We start from the raw sequence: 26,739 nt of genomic DNA on the forward strand, positions 1-26,739 counted from the left end.
TTTATTATTTTACAATTATAGTTTTACATGCATAAATCAATTAAAAATGCATATAAATGATGAATGAAAGGAATAAATCGACATCCTTGACGACGTGATTCTTGACTGGACGATAATTGGAAGACTATAAAAACGTATTTGAGAGTCAAACCACTGTTGACATCACAGATGTAACGTCCAGGTCCCGTTGCCATTTTGTAAGCTAGCTAATAGCATGCTAAGAAGGACGGACATTTTGTGATAAAAACTACATTAGGAACAATGTTGGACTCTCCGTGTATTAACAACATGACGAGACACGCCCCGTACAGTATTGTAGGCTAACCGGAGAATACACGCAAACCGAGGCAAAATTGTGGCATAAATTTTCGACATTAATCAAAAAACACGCTAACCGGGGAAGACGCTAACTGAGGTTCCACTGTACAGAAGAAATATAGTTTTATTTTTTGTAATACGTGAGAAAACTGAGACATCAAGTCAGGCAAGGGAAGGATAATAAATACAATGGCCGCAAATGTGTTAATAATGTTTTGCTCTCTGGCTTCTTCCTTCATCTTGTTGCAATCACATCCTCACTTTGCACAGGTGAGCCCAAATGCTCCATTTCCTCAGGAAATTGCATATTTTCCGACCGGTCTTTTTGCTTTCATTTTTATTTATATGGTGCTCTTGATTTGATCACACAAGCTGTCGTTGGTATATCACCATAGTGGAATACTTTGAAGTAAACAATTCCTCGCAGTCAGGAAAGCTTTGCAACTGCTTCAAAGACCGCTGCCATTGCATATGTTTCCAGTCATGTCCATTATTGTATAAAAGTGTGTATTTAGTATGTCTCAGAGCAATAAACAGGCTAAGTCCGCCCTCGCAAACACTGCTTTCCTTGCTCACCCCTATCTTCCTCTCCCGCCACGGACACGACCCACGTGTTTCTGGGTCAGCCTGGGTTGCACGTTTTGGCTTGCAGTCAGATTTCATGTCAAACAGGGGACCCCCAGTTCATGTCAGAGCTCTGGTCAGCATTGGCGAAGTCTTTGGGTGTGCAGGTGCACCGCACTACGGCCTACCACCTTCAAGTGGTGTGAACTCTTTCATGGGTCGTTTAAAGTGGCGTTGCATGTTTTGCACTCAGATGGTTACTGGTTTGACGGTTGGCCTCGGGTCATGCTTTGGGTTGCACTCGGCTTCTCTTGAAGGCCCATTTCGGGCGTTCGAGTGGAGTCCTATGGATTTGTGCTAAATATGGCCGAGCGTAGGGAGCGCGTTATCTTGGATAGGCCTAAGCCAGCACATATGCCGGCAGGCGAGGTGCTGTTGCCATTCCAAGTCCACTGCCGTAATCGCCCTCCAAAATCCACAGCTGTGACTTCACGGGTCAGGTTTGAGTGTTTTTCCCCTTCTCGTCACTCACGTGGGCACCCTGTCTGACGGTTTCAGAAGGACAACACAGCCGTTACGGCAGGCTGACTTCCTTCTGGCATATCTGTGACGGACACCAGGGGGCATCACTCTCACCTAGTAGGCCGGAAGGTTTGAGAGTGTTAAAGCACAGTGTTTTGGCACGCAACAAGGTTTCCTGATTCATTCCATTGCGTTGGCAGTTGACACAGCTTAGTGTTATTGTTAGTTATTGGCTGTCGGTGTCAGCAGTTCGGATTTTTCTCATTGTGACTCTATTTTTACCATTTTTGCTGTGTTTTTTTGGTAAATTTTGTTTCTGTCAATGAGAAATGAGCCCCTGGCCCACACTTTGGACACCCTTATTTGGCTTGATAGCTTACTGTCGCAGGTGAGCAATAGTGGTTGAGGCAAAGGCTAGGCGAGCTGATGTGGCCTTCTCTGGCACCCCTGGACCTGGGGACTGGGCTCAGGGCTGGCGGGATGCGAGCCTGGAGAGCGACGAGGCATACGGGTGTGTTCCTCTCTGGCAGAGGAGGGCACTGATGTGATAATGGATTTATTTTTCCCAATATTTTCGTGATCGACCAGCAAAGTCCCAATAAATGACTGGTCGATCACGATCGACGGAATGGTGACCTCTCCCCTAAAGCAGTAAAAGGTCAATGTAAATACTAATGTAGACGCCGCTACGTGTTGGAGAGGGGAGTTGGACGTGTGCATTCATGAGTTGGGGATGGGTGTCATGGTGCACTTTGGCTTCGATGTCCCTCGCTCTACGCCAATCATGTATATTGAATACAGGAAGTGAACAAATGCATTAGTGATTGCTGTCCTATGGAAAGTGGGTAGGCTGCCGTCTATTCAGTGGCAGCCCGCAGAGTTCCAAGACTCAGCAACTCCGAGCGGACAAATCACAGGGCGTGAGTGCGCGTGCGGAGCAGCAGTGAACGCTTATTCAAACACAGCGAATGCGAGGAGGGTGGTCTTTATGGGCGCTGATTATGGTTTTTACGCGCCCAAATTTTGGCACGAATGTGACGCCACACTTTTCAGACACGTTGAATTGCGGAACTGTAAATATAAGCTGTACTCCAATGCAACCCTGTATGCATGCTTGAAATGAACCAAACTAAACTAACTATGCCATGAGGTTGCGGGGTTGACCGTATCCCGGTGACTGGTTGTCACGTCAATCAGAGCAAATTTAAAGGCTCTTGGAAGCTGCTCATTGAGGAAAACAGAGATGCTTTGTTGCATGGAAGAGCTCACCAACAGGAAGGACAAAACAAGTTCAGCTTTATCAGGACACTGTGGGAAGTCAGGGGGCAACCTTTGCGGGAAAGAGAATTCTTCCCATCTGACGGGATGTGTTCCATGATGTCGGGTCGCTAGCAAGGAGGATGAGCTTTTGCGATAAATACAGAATGCTGTTTGTCGCTGGCCTTGCCGAGGTTCTCTTTCACTCTTTCTCACTTTTTTGCACTAAGTTATAAGGCCTTCACTGTTGCCAGCTGGAACACAAGGATCTATTCTCTTGGACGAGTCAGCAGTGAGAAATACACAAATTTGAGGATGGGGCTGGTGAAGACAGAATGCTAGAAGATAGTGAAACCATGCGGAAAATATGCACTAATATCAATCAAATAAAAATAAAAAAGGTTTATTGATGCATTGTCACTGAACAATGGGATCACATTTCTGAGACAACTCATTTTATTCGTAAGATAATGTGGCATGAAATAGAATATATATAATTCATTGGACTATTTCATTCCCATGCACGTGAATGAGAGCGAGGCCTAAGAAGCATGGAGAATGTGTCTGATAGATGCTGATTTTCAGCAATTACATTTTAATAACGTTGCAACACATTTTTAGTTTTGGAACTGCAGCTTGAACACAGTTTTTATACAGTCATGCCCTCAACTAGGGGACAGAATTTTTAGTTGAAACAAAACACAGTTCAAACAAAACAGGTAAGCTAAATAGAAATTGTTTTAAAAACAATAATAATCGCAGTAGATTATTATTATTGTTGTTTTTATTATCCAAAGTCTTTGTAATATAAGAAATTAGCTACAATGTAGCAAGCTTTGTCATTTTTACTCTCCTTGGTGTAGCGTTTGTGTCTTTTGATGTATTTTTTAATAAGTAGCTAGTATGTATTATGTTATATGACGATAATAATCAACTCTGTTTTATGTATTTTATATTTAGTGCTTATGACTTGTAAGGACTCCAAAATTCCAAGTCTATGACTTCGGATTTGACTTGGACCTGTCTTGTCCTGACTTGAGACTTGGGATTAAAGCAAAACATTGACTGCTATTGAGAACCTGATCATATTTATTATCTGTACAAACCACTGTATGAGTTGCTGGCAGCAGCAACGTTCAAGCAGACCTGCCAACCTGAGACATTTTATGAGTAGTCCCCACTGCCTCTCACGCCCCCCCGACACCTCACAGGCGGGCTATTTGGGTGTAGCTGTTTGATTGAATTACTGTAAGGTGACATTGTCATGGCATGGACTTGTGCAATGTACTGTATATGAATGAATAAGAGAAATGGGCATGCTGAAAAATGTTGATTTTCTTTGGCATATTTATTTTTTGACAGCAATATTTCAAAATAAAACCTAACAGAAAGACTGTAGAGTCCTCTGTGGCCTTAGCTAGTTGAGGTATTTGTTATTGTCTGCCCACAGACTTTTAAAAGTGATGAATTTGTTCACATTTGGAGGACACCCAGTACCTGTTCCTACTCGCTGCAAGGTTATTTGTGTATAACTTTGGTTTCATGTTTGAATGTGTGTAGTCAACCTTTGTGGGGTGTCACTGTATAAATATGCCAACGTATCATGGACAGGTTAATCAATTCTGGCGGCTCGCTTATGTCAGTGATTTTTATTTTCAGCGAAAAGAGGGAAAGTATTCTGTTTGTGTTGAAATTGAAGAATTGAAGAACCTTCTGTGCAATTTTTGTGTTCAATCCCAGAGAAATATTCAAAGTGTGGGCATCAATGTCAATGCCTTTGCCTTAAAGAAGGAAGAATTAAAGCTCAAACCAGTCAAGCATCCAATCAGAAACAAGTTTCCTTCAGTGGAGTAAATAAGTAATTACATGCAACACAGCCATGACTTCAGGGCCTTTTGCTTTTGTGCCTGATGCAGCTGGTTGCCATTGAGCCCATTGCAGGTTGGAGCACAACAGCGCAGACGACGCCTTGGTTAGAATTTTGTAGCACTGCTTTACAGCCACACCGAAAAGAGCGTCACCTTCGGAAAGTGACTTCCCCGACATGTCAAGAGATAGGCTGTGTTACATCACCCACTCGTGTCGGTGGAATACGTCGATCCGACATCTCCCAGTCTCTCGTTAGCTTTAAATTAAACAGATGCAAATGCAATACACAAGGCAGCACGCCGCTGAGGGCAACTGTGCTTGTACAATTCAGAGTTCAGTCAGTTTTTAATTGAAATGTGCCTCAAAAAACTCTAGAGTTTGAATGTCACGGGTGCGCCCCACTCCCCCAAGAAGATAAAGTTAATGTATTTTATTTAAATGTTATTTTCTGTGCCTCGCCTGATCACACAGAAGTTATTTGAGGACAGGTTTCACCTTGTCTTTTTATTAAAAGAAGTAACCTTATCATCTCTATCGTATTTACACGACAGCATGTGATTTCTGGCTCTGCCATTTTATCCACCAGCGGGTGAGCCTCCATGTTTACACGTTTTCCAGCGAGGGCCACATAGTGAAAAATGAAAGGACGCAAGAGCCGCTTTGATATTTTTTAAGGCAACACATGTAGATATGCTAAGGAGCAGTATATACTGTAGTTCAAGACGAAATTGCATAGTACAACTTTAAAAAACCCAACATCTTTTTTCTTTAATATTTAAACATTATGCTATGAAAATTGTTCAATTCCTCAACATTATTGTTGTAAAATTAGGACTTTTCTTCTTGTTGTTGTTACATTAGAACTTTTTTTCTCTTCATATTCTGAATTTTTTTTAACTTTTCTTGTTAAATTATATTTTTAGAACGTGCCACGGGTCAATAATACAACAGCCACGGGCTACAAATGGCCCCCGGGCTGCACTTTGGACACCTCTGCTATACATCAGTTATATTTGATACCCCCGTACCATGCAGTGCTCATTCCATCTTATTGGATCTTCATACAGACTTTTTCTATTCCTTTGCCTAAAGGTGTCTTGGTATCGTCTGAAGGTTTGCTATTATTTTAGACAGCAGCATACAGTGTGAAATCATTGTCTCTGCTTCTCATTTACGGGGTTATTCAACAGAGGTATCTTGAAAAGAAACTCAAAAAGCCTCTCACAGTCGAGCAGGGGTGTCAGACTCGTTGTCATTGAGGGCCGTGTTGCAGAGGGCCACTTGTTACTGTCAATATGTATGAATTTAAATATGAATAGATCTTATTACACAATCGCCCATTCATTTGATGATTATATTTTGACTAACAAACGGATGGATAACATGCTTTAAAACGAGAAGTCAAACAAAAAAAAGAAATGAGAAGTCAAGGTGACAAGCAGACTTTCAAGTACTTATTTTTGATAACAAAAAATGCTGGAATAACTTGTTGCATAATCAGACAAACTGAACGCAGTACATTTTTTCTGTCAAAATGAAGGAATAGATACATTTAGAAGGAAAAAGGTGAAGTGCATGATTGACACACATTATTCCCAGGCTTTACACCGGCCCTCGGCCTTGAGTTTGACACCTGAGCTTTCCACTTTGATCTTTTCTCCACAGGGAACTCGTAAAGATTTTGGATAATGAGGGGTATACCTGTAAAGGATTTCACTGTTTCACTCTGTCCCTACGAACCACAGCACACAGAAAAACAACCAACAGTAGCCACTTTTTAGCAACCGATTTATTCATCCATCCATTTTCTGTGCCGCTTGTCCTCATTAGGGTCGCGGGGGTATGCTGGAACCCATCCCAGCTGACTTTTGGGCGAGAGACGGGGTACACCCTGGATTGGTCGCCAGCCAATCGCAGAACACGGACCCATTTCATTCTTTGTGCATCTGGGGTGTAGTGGCGGCTAGGCATAATATAGCGAGGTTCAAGGTGCTGAATTAAGCATTTAAATGCGACTTTACCACCGACAGGGGCTGGTCATCTTTTCTGTTACAGCGAATGACTTCTTGTCATCCCGTGGGACTTTCCCGTGTAACGCTGCTTCAAATGCACGATGTGGTCGTATTAAACGTCCCCGGTTCTGCGCCACTACAGGAAACTTGTGCATGACAAGTGTTGTGCTCAGCTGCAACGTCTTTCTCGGACTTTAACAAAAAAATACACACGTCCGACACCACTCCTGCTCCATGCTGAACACGCTAGCACGCGCTATTGTTATGATCACATGGGCTCTATCCGGACAGACGTGCTGGGGCGCAGTCTGGAATGGACTTCTTGTACCGGAGTGCCAATATCGGAGATTTTAGATGCAGGCCGATATTAGTTTCAGATCGGGACACCCCTGGTATGTATTCCAGTGGCATTTTGTATTTTGGCATCCCTGGGTCCTTTATTTAATTTGATGTCGACTTTGCAGTTGGCAAACCAACTGCCTCGAATTTCTCCCTGCTTCCTTAAGTTTTCTCGGCAATGTCAGCATTGCGTGTTGTCAGATGTAGACATTTGTTCCTTTCAGCTTGCTTTTCTGCCTCAGCAATGCCACCTTTGTTTTTTTGTTGGTGAACTTTATGATGATGACAGGTGTGGTATTGTTCTTCCTGCTAGACATTGGCATGCATGTATTCATGTTATCCACATCCACCCCCTTTCATTGCAGAAAGTTGGCCACCTGTAGCAACGTCTTGTTCTCCTCCTATGATCAGCTGCCCTGCCGTAACACCTGCGTGTAATGTGGAGCCCAGTCACAATCACATTGTTCATGTGAGTGGACTGTTCGAAAACATGAATTCTGCAGATCATTTGCAATGTACTGGAAAATTCATAGAACCTCTCAAATAACATTTAGAATTCACTCAAGACTCTTTGTTAGTTGACTCCTTTTTGGTTTTGCCCTCTGACTCTCGGATAATAAACTGATCTAAAGTACTCACTTCCTTGCCAAGCACAACACAGCAAACGCACCAACATGGTTGTTAAGCCATGGCAGGCTCAACTGGGAGCGTTTCCTCAACCAACAAAAGCAAAGTGTTCGACATCATTTTGAGCTCTTGTGTTTCTGCGTCTGTACATCTAAATAATGCATGATTAAAGAAGACTAGAAGCCTCAGCCATCTGCGTGGGCCCACTCGTGCCACACTTAATCACAGATTAAAACAGTAAACTTACACAGGCAGCTGGAGCTCCTTCATTACAGTGGACAACATTTTCTGTTTCAGCAGGCGAGTGAACGCTCGCTTCACACAAGCCTTTTCGTTTGCATTCTGTCATCAAAGACAGTCAAATATCTGCGATATTTATACAGCATGCATTTCTACTTGCAAAGCATCCTTTGCTTCGGTCGTGCTTAGATGATGGAATTAATCACAGTTTGACACTGTAAGTGTGAGTCATGATCAAATGATTTGGAGTCACACTTGGGTAACATTAATTAAGGATGGGTGTTTGACTACATTTCCTTAATGAAGGTCGGGGAGAATTAATGTTCAATTAAGCACATATGGTTTTGAATATAAATCTTTTTCAAGACCCGTTTTTTGAAAAATATTGTAATTAATTATTTAATTCTTGTTAAAAAGTAAAATAGCTGATCGTGGGTTGCTGTGGAAAAGGATATTGTGTTAATTATCTGCTCTGTGAGCAACAGGAAGAAAAGCTTGGGGAGAAAGTGTGTGGTTTGCATGTGTAAATGCCCGAGCCCTAATATAAGATCAGGTTTCCTTTCAGACTTTTTCCTTGGGCAAAAAAAAAAAAATACTGTCATCTTCGGGTCAATGCAGTAACTCTTAGTTGAGACTGAATCAACAGTGCCTCCAGTGGTTGAGGCCAAGTAGTGCACTCCCATTTTGCCCGGTTTGCTTTGAGATGTTATCAATCAACAGCGACTGAATTGTTAGCGATCAATTCATCTGTCATTAGTAACATGGATCATGGAGCAGAGCTGAGAGCAAAAGCAGCAGTGTGATGCAAAGAGAACCAGCAAGAAGGGGTCGGCTCATCAGTGCCAGTGGTAATTGACAAAAAACAAACAATTGTAAATTAATATACTGTAACAACCATGAATATACACTGACTGAAAGAAAGCAATTTGCTAAATGTACTCATTTGAAAAAATACAAAGAGTGAGTATCACAGTTCGATGAATGGGCCTTTTTTGCTGGATACGTCTTCCACGTCACAGGACCAGGATGTGGTGCGTCCACTAAAATGGATGATGACAGAATGAGCTGCTTTTGTCTTTTGTCTCACGCTCTTCTCGTGCATACCGGCTGCCGTGGCAAACTGAGACCCACGGACAGACAATCATTAATGGTACTCATGACCCCGAGTGCTTTGCCTTCATCGACAAGTGAAGATATCTGGCTCCACTCAAGTCGATGAAGAAGACTACTTCTCAGAATTCCATCAACCGGCCAGTCAGGATAATTAAGGTTGCATGCGCATCCTTGGTGTGGAAATCTATTTCTATTTGTCTTCGTCTTCTCCACTTTCGGGCTTCCGCATCGGAGCTTGCCACAGCAGGTCATGTTTGTAATTCAACCTGATAGGTATGAATGTGAGTGTGATTGCGCCCTGCGATTGGTTGGAGACCAGTCCAGGGTATACCCTGCCTCTCGCCAAAAGTCAGCTGGGATAGACTCCAGCGTACCCCTGCGACCCTAGTGAGGATAAGCAGCATAGAAAATGGGTGAATGGATAGAAGCCAAAGCACTAGCAACATTTCCATGTCAATATTGATACCACTACACTGCTTGATTATTACTATCACGTTAAGAGGATCAGCGACCTGGCAGTTAGGTGTACCGGAGTATTAGAGAGTTGCTAGATTTCATTATTAGACCTATAGATTCAGTCTAAAAGCTTCAGTCTAGCTTCTCATAGAAAGCATTCATGGCGCACACACTCACATAGCACAATCAGTTGCGCAACAATAGCTTCTTCTGTTTTTGCAATAAAGAGATTGTTGATCAACCACATCCGGGTAGTCACTACAACACAATCTTTATCCATAATGATGGTAAGGATTTTGACATAGTGTATTCTTCTGTGTCGCACCTCGCTGTAACTAATTCTCAAGCCAACAGACCAAAATTAAGTTTTTAATTAATTTATGGGAGTGCACACAAAACCAAGGAACGCCATAGACCGAGGACCACCTGCAGTGCATTCCAATAGACAGACAGTAATGTAATCATAGAGTAATAACACTTAGCACAACTACTGAACCACTCAATGTGTTGCAAACCGTGTTCTATGAAGTTGAAGGGAGCAGCGATTCATGCAGACGCAAGCAAAGGCTTGGGCTGAAGCCTGAAAGCGAGAGGCACCTGAAGGTTAAAACGGCTAATACACTAAACTCTGGATATTAATTCCAGATTAGAAATATGCTGTCAGTGTCAGAATAAACAGGAAGTTGATTTATTGGCACCACAACAGCTGGCATACTGAACCTGCAGTAGATGAAAAATATTTGCATAAATGAAAGAGGCCAAGCATAACTAGGAAGATGATTTGTCATTTTGGGGATGTCTTCGCATGTATGCTTCTACCCACAAAAAAAACAAGTAAATTGCCCAGTGATGAATTGCGATAAGAAAAGGCTTGGGCAGGTTTTAACACAAATGCAATTTCATGGCAAAATGAGTACAGAAATATCACTGCGACGACTCATCAGCATAAACACAGCCTCAGCTGCATCTCTCTTCCCAGTGTGGCGCAAACATGTGCATTTAAAACCAGGGGAATAACCAACTAAGTGCAAAAAATATGCAACAATAAATTGCAGTCTCCACTGGCTTTGCATTGCTGCTGAATGTCAGTCAATGGAGACGCCAGTCGCCTCCATCTTCAACTTCTTATATTCACCTTGAAGGCTTTGTTGTTTGTTTGTTAGTGAGCAGGATAATTGATTCCCACCCACCTTTTTGGATAGGAAGAGCCTAAAACCCATATTATTGCTGTTTAGTTTGCTGTCTCATGAAGGACAACATGATATCAGCTATAGGAAGTTGAGCTACATCCATGCAGACTATACAGTAACTATGCAACAACTGCAAATAGTATTATTGTGCTCAGTATGGCACAGGAATGGAAACAGGAGTTTAGAACATTAAATTCAATTAAAACCTCACCAGGGAGGTGTCCAGGAGGCGTCCGGACGAGATGCCAGAGCCACCTCAACTGGCTCCTCTTGATCTGAATGAGCATGGCTCTACTCTGAGCTCATCCCGGACGACCGAGCTCTTCACCCAAGATCTTAGGGTGCGTCCAGCCACCCTACAGAGGAAATTCATTTCGGTCGCTTATATCTGCGATCCCGTTCTTTCGGTCACAACCCAAAACTCATGACTGTAAGTGAAGGTGGGAACATTGATGGACTGGTAAATTGAGAGCATTGTCTTCTGGCTCAGCTCTCTCTTTGCCACGACGGTCCGGTATTGCGACCGTTTAACTGCAGGTGCTGCGCCGATTCCCTTGTCGAGCTCACGCTCCGGCCTTCCCTCACTCGTGAACAAAACCCTGAGGTACCTGAACTTCTCCATCAGGGGCAAGACCTCACTCCCAACCGAAAGAGTGCAACCCAACCATTTCTGGCTGAGAACTACGGCCCTAGATTTGGAGGTACTGAGTCTCATCGCAGAAGCTTCACACTCCAACTGCCCCAGTAAACGCTCACATGGTCACAGCTCGATGAGTCCATCAGGACCACATCATCTGCGAATAGCATAGATGAGATCCTAGGGCCACCAAACTGAACCCCTCAATGCCTTGACTGTGTTCACCCATTAATTACCCATTATTTTTCAGTATGTTCAATTAACGGGTGATACCCTTTACACATTTTTATTACATGCCACGGCAATATAGGATACAGTCCACTGCATCTCACTAGTCAGCATACTTATATCTACTGTATAGATAGAATCAGCACGGAGTTACTTATTAACTAGAAAACAGTCATAGTAATATTTGAGTTGGGGAAAAATTCCACGGTCCAAACAGGAGTTCAGAACATTCCACTAATTCAGTATATAATACAATATGATTTTGCCTCATATAATCAAAGTTTGTGTAACATATACACTAGTAACACGTATACTGTATGAAACAATCTTTCTTTTCCAAGACCTATTTTTGAATATAGGTCAAAAAAAGACAAAACTGCTGACTCTGCATCGGCCCGTTGTGGTGAAGACCGAGCTGAGACGAAAGGCAAAGCTCTCAATTTAGCGTTCGATCTACGTTCCTACCCTCACCTATGGTCATGAGCTTTGGGGGGGTGACAAAAAGGGCAAGATCGCGGGTACAAGCAGCCGAAATGAGTTTTCTCGTAGGGTGGCTGTGCTCTCCCTTAGAATTAGGGTGAGAAGCACTGTCATCCGGGCTGCTCATTGAGAGGAGCTAGATGAGGTGGCTCGGGCATCTGTTCAGGATGCCTCACAGACGCCTCCCTGGGGTGGTGTTCAGGGCACGTCCGACCAGTAGGAGGCCCCGGGGAAGACCCAGGACACGGTGGACACTATGTCTCTCAACTGACCTGGGAACGCCTCAGGATCCACCGGGAGGAGCTGGACGAAGTAGCTGGGGAGATGGAAGTCTGGGCTTCCCTGCCTAGGCTGCTGCCCCCGCCACCCAATTTCAGATAAGCGGACGCAGATGGATGGAGGGAAAAGACAAAACTAACATTAAAAACAAATGATCTTTTCAAAGTCAAACTTTGCTCACACGAACACGGATATTTTCAAAAACGCACATTTCCCCCACTGCAGTGTTAAAAAATGTCAACACTTTCCCTGGCAGTCATGTGCTTTTTGGCCAACTCAGAAGCCCTGAAAAAGCAATCACAGCTTGCATAGTTGCGAATTGTAATCTGTTCATCGCTGAACAAAAACCTTTTGTTTGCGTGTGAATGAGAAGCCGGAACATATAGAAAAATATGCATTTTTAAAATATGGGTATTCTAGTGGACATGGTCAATTGGTAGAGGATTACAATAAAAAAAAATCTCATATTTCTTAGGCTAACTACTCCTCCGTGGTTTGCCAACTTGCCCAACCATTGAGGCACAACGGTTTTCTGTCACATTCAGGAGAAGTCATTTGGCGCCACATGCTGTTTTGTATATAAAGCGCTAGATCTCGAATAACGAATGATCTTATTCAGTATTCTATTCAGTTGCTGTTATGTTGTGATCGACTCATACATGTTGCTTGTATGTTTCTCACCATATGTGAATAGAAGCACATTATGTCAGACAGTAAACGTGATCAGGTGTCCGATCTTTTCAACAGCTACAGGATTGAGAGCCGAGAAAGATAGTTCATCTCAAGCATTTTCTCTCCCCAGGACTGGCTGAGCAAGTTTGGTTACCTCCCGCCCCCCGACCCTGTGACAGGGCAGCTTCAGACCAAGGAGGCCCTGACCAAGGCCATCAAAGCCATGCAGAAGTTTGGAGGGCTCAAGGAGACCGGAGTCTTTGGTATGCGGCTACATTGTGTGTTTGTGTGCGCGTGCTTACCGCATGGCTACAGCATGTGTCAACGAGAGTTAGATCTGAATGCAAATTTATAATCTCTCTTGAGATTACACTGAGGTGAATAAAACATTGTGACAGTCTAAGCATGATAAGTGCACATCCTGCTCTCTCGCGCAAACATTACGCCGTAAATCCTCATACTCCCCTCCAACAATCAGTTCCTGCTTCCATACAATTCTTTTCCACACCTACTGCTTGCCCAGCTCACACGCATGACTGGAGGGGGTGCAGAGAGCCCGCGATACAATCTGGGAGATATTCACTTAAAGGCAGCACGTGTGATAGCAAGTTTAATGTATGGTCGTCTGGGAAAAATTACCTGATTGCTCGAACGATAAAGCTGTATCAGATACGTGAACAATTGTTTTTTAGGAAAAGGAATGAAAAGAATTATAAGAAAATCTAAGGAGATCCACCAAGGCCACCAAGGCCAATCGGTCCTGAATGTGATGGGTAAATCGCAACTTAGTTGGCAAACACTGAGGAAGAAACCCTCTGACTCTCAGTCGATTGGCACCATCTGTTACTTTTGATGTCTTGATGAATATAAGACAGCCCGTCTTTTTCAGACTTTTTATTCAATATGGTAGGCAGTCATCCCTCGTTTATCGTGGTTAGTTGGTTGCAGACTCGACCGTGAATTTCCATGAAGTAGGATTCCTATTTATAAGTCTAATATTCCGTAGTTAGAGCACAGAGAACCTGTTTACGGCATTCTCAATACGGTTTTTAACATCATTAGAGCCGCCTAGACATGAAATAACACCCCTATAGTGACCTTTACAATCGTATTACCCAATATACAGTAGTAGAAGTAAAAGACAGAAAATAAGCCATTTAAGACAGAAATAAGACATAATATAGACTCACACATCAATGTAAGATGTATTTTAATGCGTCTTCTGAATGCCTTATATTTGTATTTTAGTTCATTTAGCCATTTTTGTGCTTGAAAATGCTTAATTTAGGCCAGAAATATGTCCAATTTACTTAAATATGCTTCTTTGCCGTAGTCAACCGTGAAACAACGCTGATTTATTAATTTGAAAAGCCGTGAAAGTGGCGAGGGATGACTGTATACATTTGGTTCGTGCAGACCATTCCCATTTTAGCCAACAATCTTTTTGTCTTCCCACAGATCAAGCCACATTGGGACTAATGAAAACCCCCAGGTGCTCCCTGCCAGATGTGCCTGTGGCTGAAGGGGCAATGGGCCGCAGGAAACGGAGCCTGAACACTCAGAACAAATGGACAAAGAGGCACCTATCTTGGAGGTACAGAACACTCAATGATCAATGTGTCCAGGTCACGTTATAGTCCAGCTTCACTTCCTTCCTGCGTATGAATCATGTTGATTTCAGGATGAATGTTGGCCATACAAGCTAGAGGCCTTTGGATTAACTCTTATTTCTCCTGTATATGAAAGGGAGAATGAATCGTAATGAATCGTTCTAGCTTCTTTTTTGTCCCACAGAAAGCGATTAGAGCTCCAGGTGCGGGCCTCCTCACAGAATCAATAAAGAGTTTATACACCACATGATCAAATAATACTGTATGATCACGCTAACCATGCATCAGCAGTTTGATTATGTGGAAAACAGCCGAGTAATAGGTTGCAAGAGAAGAGGGCTTTACAACTTTGTTGGCCAATGCCGATTCGCACATGCTGTCGGGGCGGTGTGTGTGTGTGTACCAATGGCAGCAACTTACTTCATATCTGAAGAGATGGGAACACAATCGCCGAAGATAGTATGTGCAGTGCAATTGTCAGTTGACAACAGCAATGGAATGCGAGTACAATCAAACCTTGGTTTTCAAACGCCCCAGTTTTCGTGTCATGCAGTTTTCGAGCAAAATTTTGCCTTGGTTTTAGTACGCTGTCTTGGTTTTTATACAATATAGACTCAATATTGTCAACATTGAGTCTATATTGTACAACATAGTTAACTCATAATTTATAGCATTTAATCGCAGATACGAATACGTTTTTATCTATAATAAGTAGAGATGTAAAACACTTCAAACGTTAATAAAAAAACATTTTAAAACCTGATAGAGATATTGACCAATTTACATTTTTACGCCAATATTGGGCCGATAATATCAGCTTTTACGTAAATTCTACTGAACGTAAAGAATTTCTGTAAAATTTTTGCATCGTATTACGTAAGAAATTCCATATAACGTAAAGCGTCAAGTCGGTGCAAGTTCAGAAATTCAATTTGAATAGCACGCGCGCGGCAGAGAGAGGGAACAATTTTCCATGACTAACAGAGTACACTTGGTGACGCCTTCTGATGCTTCACGCTCTCATTGGCTGATTATCGGGGCACCACCTACGCTCTCTTGAAGTTAGATTTTAAATATATGTTATATGTTTTATAGTAAGAAATCGATCCTGTCGACTTGTAACTTACATGCTGAATAAGTGTGTGCATTTGTGACAATGGTGACACGGGGGTTCGTGACAGGCCCGACACGTGATTCAGTCAAATTAACAGAGAGAGAAAGACATCACTGCCAAAAAAACAACAAAACTGTGTAAATACAGTATGTTGACAAATGGGAGGCTCATCATACATACCTAAAGAAGAGCACGGTTGGGCACTGCTTTTTGGAAGATTTGGAACCCTTTGTAGCAAACAGTTTCAGGGGAAATTTCCTGTATTTTAAAATGCAAATTTGGCCGGTCAGACGTAGCCAAATAAATACCCAGACAAGATGATCATGTTGACACGATAGCACAAGGTTGACGGTGTTTCCAAAATATCTTTATAGCCATTGCAATGATTGCTTTAAAATTTGGTAGCAACATCCCAGTGCCTGAGGGGATAAATGCTAATGACTCTGGCAAGCCACCGCCTTGATGGCTGCTTAGTTAGCTCCCTCTGTTCATTTGATCTACCAGAAGGCACATTTTATTGAGTGCTGATTGCTCAGTTTATTCACACTTGTCGCTCTTCCTTCATTGTGCACTGACTGTTGTTGCCGTATTTTTATTTATTTCTTTATTTATTGCATTATGTGGTTTTGGCACAGATCAGATGAGGGGAAGGCAGCGTATCAGCGCTTTGTTCCCGTCCCTCGGAATAGCCTGCGAAAGCGCTGAAGGGCTGTGGTTTGTTTGCCGTGCTGTTTTGTTGTCTGCAGCATTTCATCCTTCCTGTCTCAAAAGAAAAAGAGCTAATAGATTTCACTGGAACTGGAACAATAATAGCTATTTTTATTTGTTAGTGCTTTAGTTGCTTTAGTTTTGGTGCGCAGCTGATGGTTGCCAAATGACAGGTCAGCGTCTCGGTTCAGCAGAGTGCAGCTTTGCCTCGGGCTGCAGTCTGTACCTGACTGTGGAAAACAAGTAGGGTGTGAAAATGTGTGCAATGCAAACAAGGTTTTATGCTTCGATTTATATCCTTATATTCTCACTTACAAAGGTTATGTTTGGATGGGGGAGGAAATCACAGTGAGCGTGCATTAAATATAAATGTATTTTATTTCTGGGCAGTAAAGCTGCTCTTGAGGTTAAAGTTGGTATATGTTTAAAATAATTTCCTGAATATAACATGAAGATGTTCGAAGTCGGACGCGTGAGGAAGAGAAATGGGTTTCTGGTAATTCATGTCCTGTATTGTTCGTGCTGTTGCAAAAAGTTTGAATGCCTTTTCTGCTCACGAAATGTGGTGCGCTCACCCTTTGTTACATAAACCATCTGTGGTACCAGAACTGCAACATTCACAAGCATTAAGGGCGAGCACACCGTCTCCACACTCGATGCTGTCAATTTGTCATTTGAGTCGTCAAATTTCACTTCGTAATGAAGGGTGTGAGAAATGCAAAATGTGCTGGACAGAAAAAGACGAGCAGTACTTTGACAGGAACAGAATGCATGAGGGAGCAATGGAAAAAGCTAAAAGCAGCATGTATTGGATAGAGCACTTTACTTTAAGAAAGGAGACTCTTTTGGGAAGTTGGCCTACTGTGGGCACACAGCCCAGAGGGGCCAAACCAATCTCCTGGGGGAGGATAAAGATAGAAGGCCTATATATCACCTGTATGTTAGGACAAGAAGGACCAAATGAATCAAGAAGTGTATGCCATCACGTCTTTCAAAGACTACAGTCACATGGGCATGGAGGTTACAAAGGAACACTTTGACCAATAAGTTTGAGTACAAGCAATGCGCATTTTTAAGTATATTTTGTAAATTCCATAATGACGATGGTGTTAGTTGAATACTTTGCATGAGGACGCATTTAACGTGACACATTCACTGAAAATCTCAACTATTTTCAAGTCATCCGACTAGAGTCAAAGTCACTGATGTCAAAGCCCAGGTCGAGCTGCTAGTCATTGATGCCATTGGCAAGTCAAGTACAAAGTCATCGAGAAGTCACGTGACTCGGGTCCATACCTCTGCTATGTTTATTCGTAACAGTATTTGCATTGTCGTGGTTATCGCCACGCTGTTGCAGACCACAGCAAAAGAGCATAAAGGTCACAGTTGAGCACATCGTACCACAGCCTGTCACCACTTGTTCTAAATAGATCCACAACACAGAAGACAAACCTTCTGTGTTCTTTAACTTGGACACTTGCCTGCTCTAAACCAGTCAATCCCAGGAGACGTGTCACCCCTCCGAGACCCACTCCGTTTTTGACTAGTATATGTGCATTTGAAAAATAAGACACAGGATTTTTTAAAGCAAAGATTAAGGCCAGAAAAACTTCATCAAGCACTGTTTCTTGGCATACTAATGACATGGCGGTGCTACTACAGTGCATGCGAGCGCTGTTCTACAGGCTGTACCGCCCCATTCCGCCCGTTACATGGACAAGAGAAGACTCTTGACAAAATCAGTTATTGTTATTTTGTTTTTATAAACCAAGGACCAGCAACTGATCTACACCAGCAGATGATCTACACCGAGTCTTTCATGTGGCCGTATTACGTACCGGTGTCCAGCTATACTATTTATTGCAGGCCATTTGAGTAAATAGACAGCCAGAAGACGGATTTGCCAGCTAACTACCGAGTCTTCCCTAACAAAGATTGCTGCTTCCCGCCGGCTCAAAAAAGCGAGAGTAATGCATAGCGGACGCGGGACTCACTTGTAGCTGTGAGCGAGTTGGTTATGGCTTATTGATTACAAACTACCTTGAGCCTTTGCCTTGCCAGCGTACAGTAATTCCTCACATCAACAGATCATTTTAAGAGGTCAGGCGACATTGCTCTCCGGTGCATTTGCAGCGATGTCTCAGTCAAGCATGTGGGCGACGATCCAGCATCACAATACGAAGAAACTGCTGTGCAGGATTAGCATGCACACCCATTACACCCATTACACCCATTACACCCATTACACCCATTACAGGGACAGTAATGATGAAGCAATTAGCGCAGTGATTTAAGTGATATAAGACGACAGGAAGGCTGACCCCACATACAGGACCCACAAATAAAAAAGGGACAACGTCCTCTCAAATTGGAGAAGTGGAAACAATTTATTGTCCAACGGGAATGAAGCACTGTGTCCTATAATGGTGACTCATCGAAAAGCCACCGAAGAACTTTATGATTTTGTTTTCTGTCTTACGGAACATGCAACCAAGAATTGTAGAGGATTTCCAATCATTATCCAAACACACCTCAAAATGTTTTGCCATGCATGCTTTGTACTTTCTCCAACAACAAAACGACGAAGTAAGAGGCAGCTTTCAGTATCGGTGTCTTCATGCGTTGCTTGCATTAATGCTTGAAAGATACACACGCCTCCAGCTAGGTGGCAGCAGTGCTCAACCTAATCAACAGGCTGCCTGTGCAACCCTGTAGAAGAGGACCACAAGTGTCCAGAGCTAATGGAGGACGGAGGAACGACGGGGGCGTTTCTGACAGAAATGAAAGGAAAAACAAAAGAGGAAAACAAGTGGCGATAACGGGAAACAAAGCAGCGTACGTGTTTACCGTGAACACGCTAGAAAATGAGGAAAGACTCCTGTGTGAATCATTTTCACATTTTTCTCTGTTTTGAGAACCACACAGACCGAGCAGTCTCCTTTAAATGTTGCGAGTTAATAAACTTGGAAATTGTTGGAAATTGAAAGTTGTTGCAGCTCATTTTACTCACCTAATAAGATAATAAGAGAATGACCTACGTTATTTTAGCGGCTAAGATTTTTTTCATGTACATCTTGCATAAAGCTTTAAAATTTCCCAAAAGATCCTCATGTGAAGTATTTATTTGAATTAAAACAATCGGACACGCATATTTGGCTTTGATTATGTCTTTGTGGAAAAAACATGGGTATATACTGTATATTGTATATTGATATTCAACCTAAATATAGCGGGATATGAGTTTTGGTCCATATCGCCCAGTCCGAGAGTCGCCTTTACACTCGTATGACCCAATACAGTAGACATAAGAAGAGAAAATAAGCCATAAGGCATAAATAAGACTCGTATTTGTGTGGGTTGCTGTTAATGTGTTCTGTACATATTATCAGCTTCTCAATAGTATTTTGGAGGGCGTGAAAAAAAAATCACCTGGGGGGGACATGACAGAAAATAATTGAGAGCCACTGCAATAAAGGAATGTTTATCACCAGTTCTTATGTCTGTGTTGATGCTGTTTTGATATATTTTATTACATTTAAGTCCCAGGGAGGAACACAATTTGCTTTTGTGGTTTATAACTGCAGCATTCACGTGAAATTGATGCACAGTCGTGTGCTGTCACCGAGTTTCACACTGGCTATTATTACCTTGGCTACACTGCATTTGAATGTACAAACACAGAAAGGTGAACAAAACAGCAAAGGGCAAAGAAAGTCTATTTTCTACTTTAAATAGTATTAGCGGTTCCAGCCTATTAGTCTCGGGACTGTTTTCTGGGGCGCAGGGGAGAAGCAAATTATCGCTGCAGGGTTAATTGCCAAGTTAATTGTGTCTAACTGGAAGAGGGCGAGAGCCTTTCTTTACTTCAGGTTCAGGCTGCGAGCTGACAAAGGGTCCGGCTGGATTTTGAAGCTGTTGTCTTTTATATGTGCACAATTATAAGCCTCGGCTTCTCCTTTCTCTGACAGCAGCTAGCCTGCTCTATCCACTCACGTGAAGACGACGCACACACACACACACACACACACACATGCACGCGACTGCCTTTTTAATAAGGCTGAGATATTTTTCCTCTTTGACTTAACTTCTAGTTGAATGACTTACAAAGTTGAATGCCACAAATGCTGGATACTTGGGAGTTGAATCAAATTTCAAGAGTGTTTCTCACCTTCTTGATGAAAATGCCGGCACTCGCAACTTTCTGTGGCTCCGTTTTGGGTTATTTTGCAGGCATGATCAAACAAAAAGCAGAGACGAGTAGTGAGAAACGCTACTGAATTCGAGAAATAACTCATGGCAAAACACGAAAGTGGTGTCTGTATGGATCACTGCCACATCCTGTATTCAATGAAGGTAAAAGTAACCTTGAATGTTAATTTATCCCTTTCATTCATCATTTATTCATCATAAATAAATTATCACTGTTTCGTGGATGACTATGGTCCATTATTGTCAAAAAATACTGAAAGACAAGTTATATGTCGTATTCTGGTCACTAGGCGTCAGTAATGCTACAGTGATGAGACATTACCTGAGATTACATGATGTCCGACATGACATAGTGAAAAAAAGTTCTCTCATTCCGTGTGGAAGTGGTACGTTTTGGGCCTTTTACTTTGTCCTTCTTCCCCGCGCCGTTTGAAACACTTTCTTAAGTTTAGAGCAAGTAAATTGGAGGCCAGTTAGCTCGGTATCTTCCTATAAGAGAGGAGCGGCGGCCATCTGTTATGTCCCTGCATTAGAGTTGTGCAATGTGTTGTAAACAGAGTGTGTAGTCAGAGTCTATAGGAGTGTTATTTCATGTCTACAGGGCTCTAATAATGGTAAAAATCGTATTTAGAACGTCATAAACAAGTTTTCTGTGCTCTAACTATGGAAAATATTCCACTTATTAAATTGAATCCGAACCAATTAACCGTGATAAATGAGGGACTGTACTTTGGAGTTGGAGTTTTCTCACCTTCTTTATGAAAATGCTGGCACTTGCAGCTTTCTGTAGCTCGATTTTGCAGCTGTGATCTGTGATCAAAAGAAAAGCAGAGTCTTGTAGTGAGAAACACGAAGGTGGTGTCCATGTTCATCCCGCTGACACATTGTGTCTTTGACAACAATCATGTCCTTAATGAAGGTAAAAGTAACCTTGAATATCCCTTCCATTCATCATTTATATGTATTTATAGGCATTTCAAGTTGTTTTGTAAAACTATAATTGTCAATCTATATAACCGTGTTTTGTTATTTTGCTATTTCTTGTGGGAACAATTGATTCGGTTAGAGTACGTTTCAGTTAGAGCCAAACCTTCTGGAATGGGCTGATGACGCTAACCAAGGTTCCACTGTGTTTTTCTTTGTCCATTGTACGACAGTTAGGAAAACGTTACTTAAACGTCTAATACGTTAAAAAAGATTTCGATGATAACAGTTGGAGCCTGGAACACATGAATTCGCTTATGATTATAATGCAACGGAAATGGATTGTTTTCAAATTAGAACAACTTGGAAGTCAACCAATAGATACCAGAGGACAAATGGACAGCCAACGTTGTACTATGGCGAACTTGTTTGGGGGTTACGTTCTCTGAATTTGTCAGGAACATCCTCTTTCACAGAAATGTCCTTTTTGATGGTAAAAGTTCAAGGTCATTGTACCATCAATTCCATCCTGTTGATGAACCACAGCAACGAATGGAGGGAATTTCATGAAATCTCGACCAAGCACCCTCTCGAAATGAATAGAATTTGGTGGTGAAACACTGATCTGTTTTGACTCTTCCGCCAACATGAACACTGCATCTCCGTCACGACCGCATTTACAAATGGTTAAGTTCATTCTTGTTTAAAGTCGACTTGCGTGCGGCCAGAATGAATGTTGTGACATTAAAACCACGCTCCTCCGTTTCTTTCTCATCAGTTTGTAACAATGCATGTCTCATTTCTTCCCCTGTCAAAGCAGAAGATGCACGGCCTGTGGTGGCCCGCCTGCTCAATAGTGCGCGTGGGGGGTTTGTTGATGTAAGCGCTATCTTTATGTCTGTATTATACTTGATTGATGTGAACTAGTCTGACAGCACACTCTGTTCTCAGGTATTTATTTGTGAGTCAATGATGCACTCTCATGAGGTGTGTTGCTGTTTAACAGCCACTGGGCTTTTACGCAGCGGCGCTAAAATCTTACACATGCCCTTCCTCTGCTGGATTATCCATTTCCAGCTGCTTGTCGGTCACGGTCGTGAAAATTCCAGAAAGTAAACATTTATGTTGGGATCACGCAGCCAACAGCTTAATCACGCGCCGGAATCTGGTAGTGGCTTTCTTTCTGCCGGGTATTTTAAACTGTAATTAAAGTTTGATCTTGAAGTTAGGGCTCCTTTTAAAGGTTCTGTTTATTTTATCTCTTTTTCTGTTTCAGCAGTTGATCATATTGATTTGTTTTATTATACAGCGGAACCTTGGTTAGCGTACGGCTTTAGTATTGAATGAGTTAATACACTGTGTAATTCTATCTATGTTGTTAATGTATTTTTATCACAAAATGTTCTTGTTAGCAGCTAATTAGCTTACTAATACATGAAAAGAGGAGCCAGAAGTCGGCACCGTCGCCCATCTATGATGTCATTATCGTTTGACTGTTGTTCTTTGCTCACTAACACAGTTACGCTACAAGTCTCTGCTTTTTTTTTTTTTGATCACGGCTGCAAAATAACCCATAGTGGAGCCAAAGAACGTTGCAAGAGTCAGCATTTTGATAAAGAAAATGAGGAACACTTTTGAATTGAAGAAATACACCATAGCAAAACACGAAGGTGGTATCGAAGTGGGTCCTGCTGGCACATTGCCGTCTGTGTCAACAATCACCTGTCCTCGATCTACGGAAAAGTGACGTTAAATGTTCATTGATCCCTTTTGGTCATCATTTATATGCGTTTGTATGCATTGTGTATTGTTTTGTGCATGGAAAACTATCATTGTAAAACTATAAAAATGTGTTTTGCGTTTTTTGGGCTTTCTGGAACAGATTTATTGGGTTTACGTTATTTCTTATTGGGAAAAAAAACCCTTCTGGAACAGATTAATGACGCTAACCAAGGTTGCACTGTTCAGTGTAACTAAGGGTGACCAAAATTAATCCTGGTGCTCTGCACAGTCTGTTTTTTGTGACAGGAGGAGCCACCTTAAAGAATAAGGACATTTTGCTGTTTGCTATACCCGTCACTGGTCTAGAGGATAACCAGCCTGACTTCCGTTGCAGGCAGTGTGGCTTCCGTGTGAATGTGAATGTGAATGGCTGTCTGTCTCTCTACAGTGGACGCCCCAGTTTTTGTATGATTTTGCTTTCTGTGAAATTTATTGCCACAATTTTGCCTCAGTTCTCGTACACTGTCTTGGTTATCGGACATGTATTTTTACCCTTTGGTTTGTTGAATCTTGTATTAATAAAGATATGGACGGACATTACTTAGTTTGCACAGTACTACCGTATCCTCTGAGGCACATTCATTTGGAAAGCTCAAAGGAGAATGTCACACAAGCTAGTCCGTTTGCCTGTGCATCATTCCGCGGACTCAAGTGCCCAAACAAAGATGCCACACGTTGGTGAGTCAGTCTTGTCCAGCTGTGTTTGTAAGCTGTCTTTATTACAAAATGTGCCCGATAGCGTGCTCTCAACTAGAAACCAGAACTGGAAGACTCCATAGTTCTCTCTATTAAAAGTGTTTTGTATTAACATTTTTGGTATCTGGAACAGATTAAGTGGATTTACATTGTTTCCTATGGGGACAATTATTTCAGTTTTCATTCGTTTCGGTTTTAAACGGGCGCCTAGGAAGGGCTTTTCAGCTGCATGTGCCCTGTGATTGACTGGTGACCAGTCCGGGGTGTAATTTAGCCTTTCTACCAAAGTCAGCTGCGCTGCAGCGTCCCGTGACCCTGAACAGGATAACCGGTAGAAAATGGATGCATCGATGCTGGCTGCCTAAAAAAAACAACATGAAATCTGCAGTGGCCTTGCGCGATTAAAAGGTAAATGAAAATGTAAAATTTGCACACTGATAAGATCCCTGCCACAGTGCATCGAGTTCAATCTAATGTCTACAAGACACCGCAGGGAAATAACACCTGGCTCATTTTTCATGCACCTACAGTCTCCTAATGTAAACAAGCATTTCCCTTGGATGCCGCACATCATCCTGGATGCAGGACAGCAGGGCTCTGACCTTGTGACGGACGTCACCGCAATTGCCCGAGCGCACTCCCGAGCCAGCTAACACAATTTGGATACACATATCTTTATATTTACACACAGAACCCAATCACCCACACTCGTTCATCTGAATTAGGTTTAATAAGCAGGTGAATTGTCTGCGGAGGTTGAGCAATTTGCAACGACCTTGGAAAACTGTGGAGCGGCAGTCAGAGGGCGAATCTGCTAGCGGTGTGAATAAAGTCGCTGTGTGGGCACATCTGTGTATGGAAATCAGCGCAAGAAAAGTTTCACCACCGAGTACGTGATGTGATCCTGTTTGGATGTGGCTTTTTGCACGCATACCAATGAGGTGCAACTCATTGTCAAACCTCACTTAGTGCTTTCAGGAACAGTGCCGTCAGGGCCAACAAGGCCTTCTCTGCTGGCCTAAACACTCAGCAGCACTGACCTACATTTACAACTTAAATCTTAGTATTTGTTCCATAAGATTGTATTCATTTATCCCCAACAGTCTATTATCTTCATCCGCTATCTTATTTATTTATTTTTTTGTTCAATCAGATTTCAGCTTTTATGTGTCTATCAAATTTTCCCCAGGGCCTTCAGAATCAGGAGTGCTGGCCCATGTCATTAAAAAACTATCAGCAATCAGACTGTTTATTTAACCAGAGTTCAGTTTCTCCTCACAGCTATCTGACTCACACTAATGTCAGCATTTTTCATTTGGTTGACCAAAACTGTTTGTACTGCTCCGGATGATTTTGTAGTGTAGCGGTCTGGAGTTGTCTGACGCGGGTTACATTTGGCCGAGCGCCAAATTGTTACATAAAGCTCCTAGCTACTAGCAGATATGCAACTCAGGGGTATTGGCGATGAGGTATTCGAAGATAAAGGTTTAACTGTTTTCCGTGCTTTTGCAATAATGGCATTGATGAAATGCATCACTCTATAATGCCACGCCTTCTTATACTGCCTTTTTGGATTTTATTGATGGTTTGTATGTCGCCATGCGCTTTCTGACTTGTTGGCACATTTGCTAATTGAGCTTATTGATTATGTGAGCTAATCAACTCATTTGCATCACTGGGTGTGAGGAAAACACGTTAACCGCCAAGTAAATATCAGTTAATGATAGATGAGTTAGGAAAGATGTGATATGACGTTAATGAAGAAAAACGACGGCGCTGACACAGTGGAAGCTCCAAAGTCAAATGAGTTCAAAGCTGTCGAGCTTTTTGGCAATAGTTGAATGTGTTCGATATACAGTAATTATTACACTTTTAGATTCAGCCTATTCGCTCGGTGCATTTTCAGTCTCATTGCTTCTCATAGAAGGCGTTCTTGACACACACACTCACATAGCACAATCAGGAGTTGTAGGTATGACGCTTAGGTATGACTCACGGAAAAATACAGGGACAAAAGGCAAGCACACAACAAGTGCACTGCTCTCTCTCACACACACACAAGCTTAACTTTCACGTTCACTTTCTCGAGGCTTTATATGCTCTGTACGTTCATCATTCTGGGCTCTTTGTCCATCTTCCCTGTCGTTGTAGAGCCCAGCACTCTAACCGAATTAGGGCTGCAACGATTAATTGATGGTTACTCGATCACACAATTAATCGACAACTATTTTGGTAATCGATTAATCGTTTCTTGATTTAAATATGTAGCTATCCTCTGATTTCAGCCTCTCAAATGTGAATATTTTTAAATTTCCCTTCGTCATCCATGACAGCAAACCTATTATCTTTGTGTTTTAGCCAAAACAAAATATTCACATATTTCAGCTCTGACTTTGGAAAACAGTGATGGGCATTTTTGCCTCTTTTCTGATATGTTGCGGACCCAACCACTAACTGTAGGTGTTTGCGTCATATTAATTTGGTCCATCTATGGCCTAACCGATGACTCTGTTAATTGAAACAACAAGCTTCAGATTAATGGACTCAGAAAATGATCACGATTGTGTTTTTGTGTACATTTTTTGTTTTACTGAAGCTATTTCACAAACATTTAAGATTTCTTTTAATTATTTAACCATTATTTCAACAGAATATTCAAGCGGCAACCCGGTCTTTGTGCACTTATTCAGTTCAAATCTATTTTTGAAGAACGAGGCGGAAATTAAAAATGTGTTTTTTTAATCCAATTCATTGATTAATCAAAAAAATAATCGACTGATTAATCGGTTGTTAAAATAATCCTTAGTTGCGGCCCTAAACCGAATAAATTGCTCTCATTTTTTAATACGATTTGAATTATTGATTTAAATTGTGTGATCACTGACTCCTTCTC

The 26,739-nt window shown here is 42.1% G+C and overlaps 1 protein-coding gene across 3 annotated transcripts in view; it reads left to right on the plus strand.

The window, feature by feature from the left end:
• mmp17a (matrix metallopeptidase 17a) overlaps window positions 1-26,739 on the plus strand; it is a 130,067-nt gene that overhangs the window by 76,569 nt on the left and 26,759 nt on the right. For 2 of the 3 annotated variants that reach the window (XM_054756879.1, XM_054756878.1), the window contains 2 exons: window positions 12,934-13,066; window positions 14,262-14,397. In XM_054756879.1, coding sequence (XP_054612854.1) covers window positions 12,934-13,066; window positions 14,262-14,397 — 269 coding nt within the window. Of the gene's footprint in view, window positions 1-7,033; window positions 7,351-12,933; window positions 13,067-14,261; window positions 14,398-26,739 lie in introns of those variants that run through there. The other variant, XM_054756877.1, reaches the window with a different exon arrangement.

This window comes from Dunckerocampus dactyliophorus, chromosome 17, assembly GCF_027744805.1.
Source record: "Dunckerocampus dactyliophorus isolate RoL2022-P2 chromosome 17, RoL_Ddac_1.1, whole genome shotgun sequence".
Classification (NCBI taxonomy): domain Eukaryota; kingdom Metazoa; phylum Chordata; class Actinopteri; order Syngnathiformes; family Syngnathidae; genus Dunckerocampus; species Dunckerocampus dactyliophorus.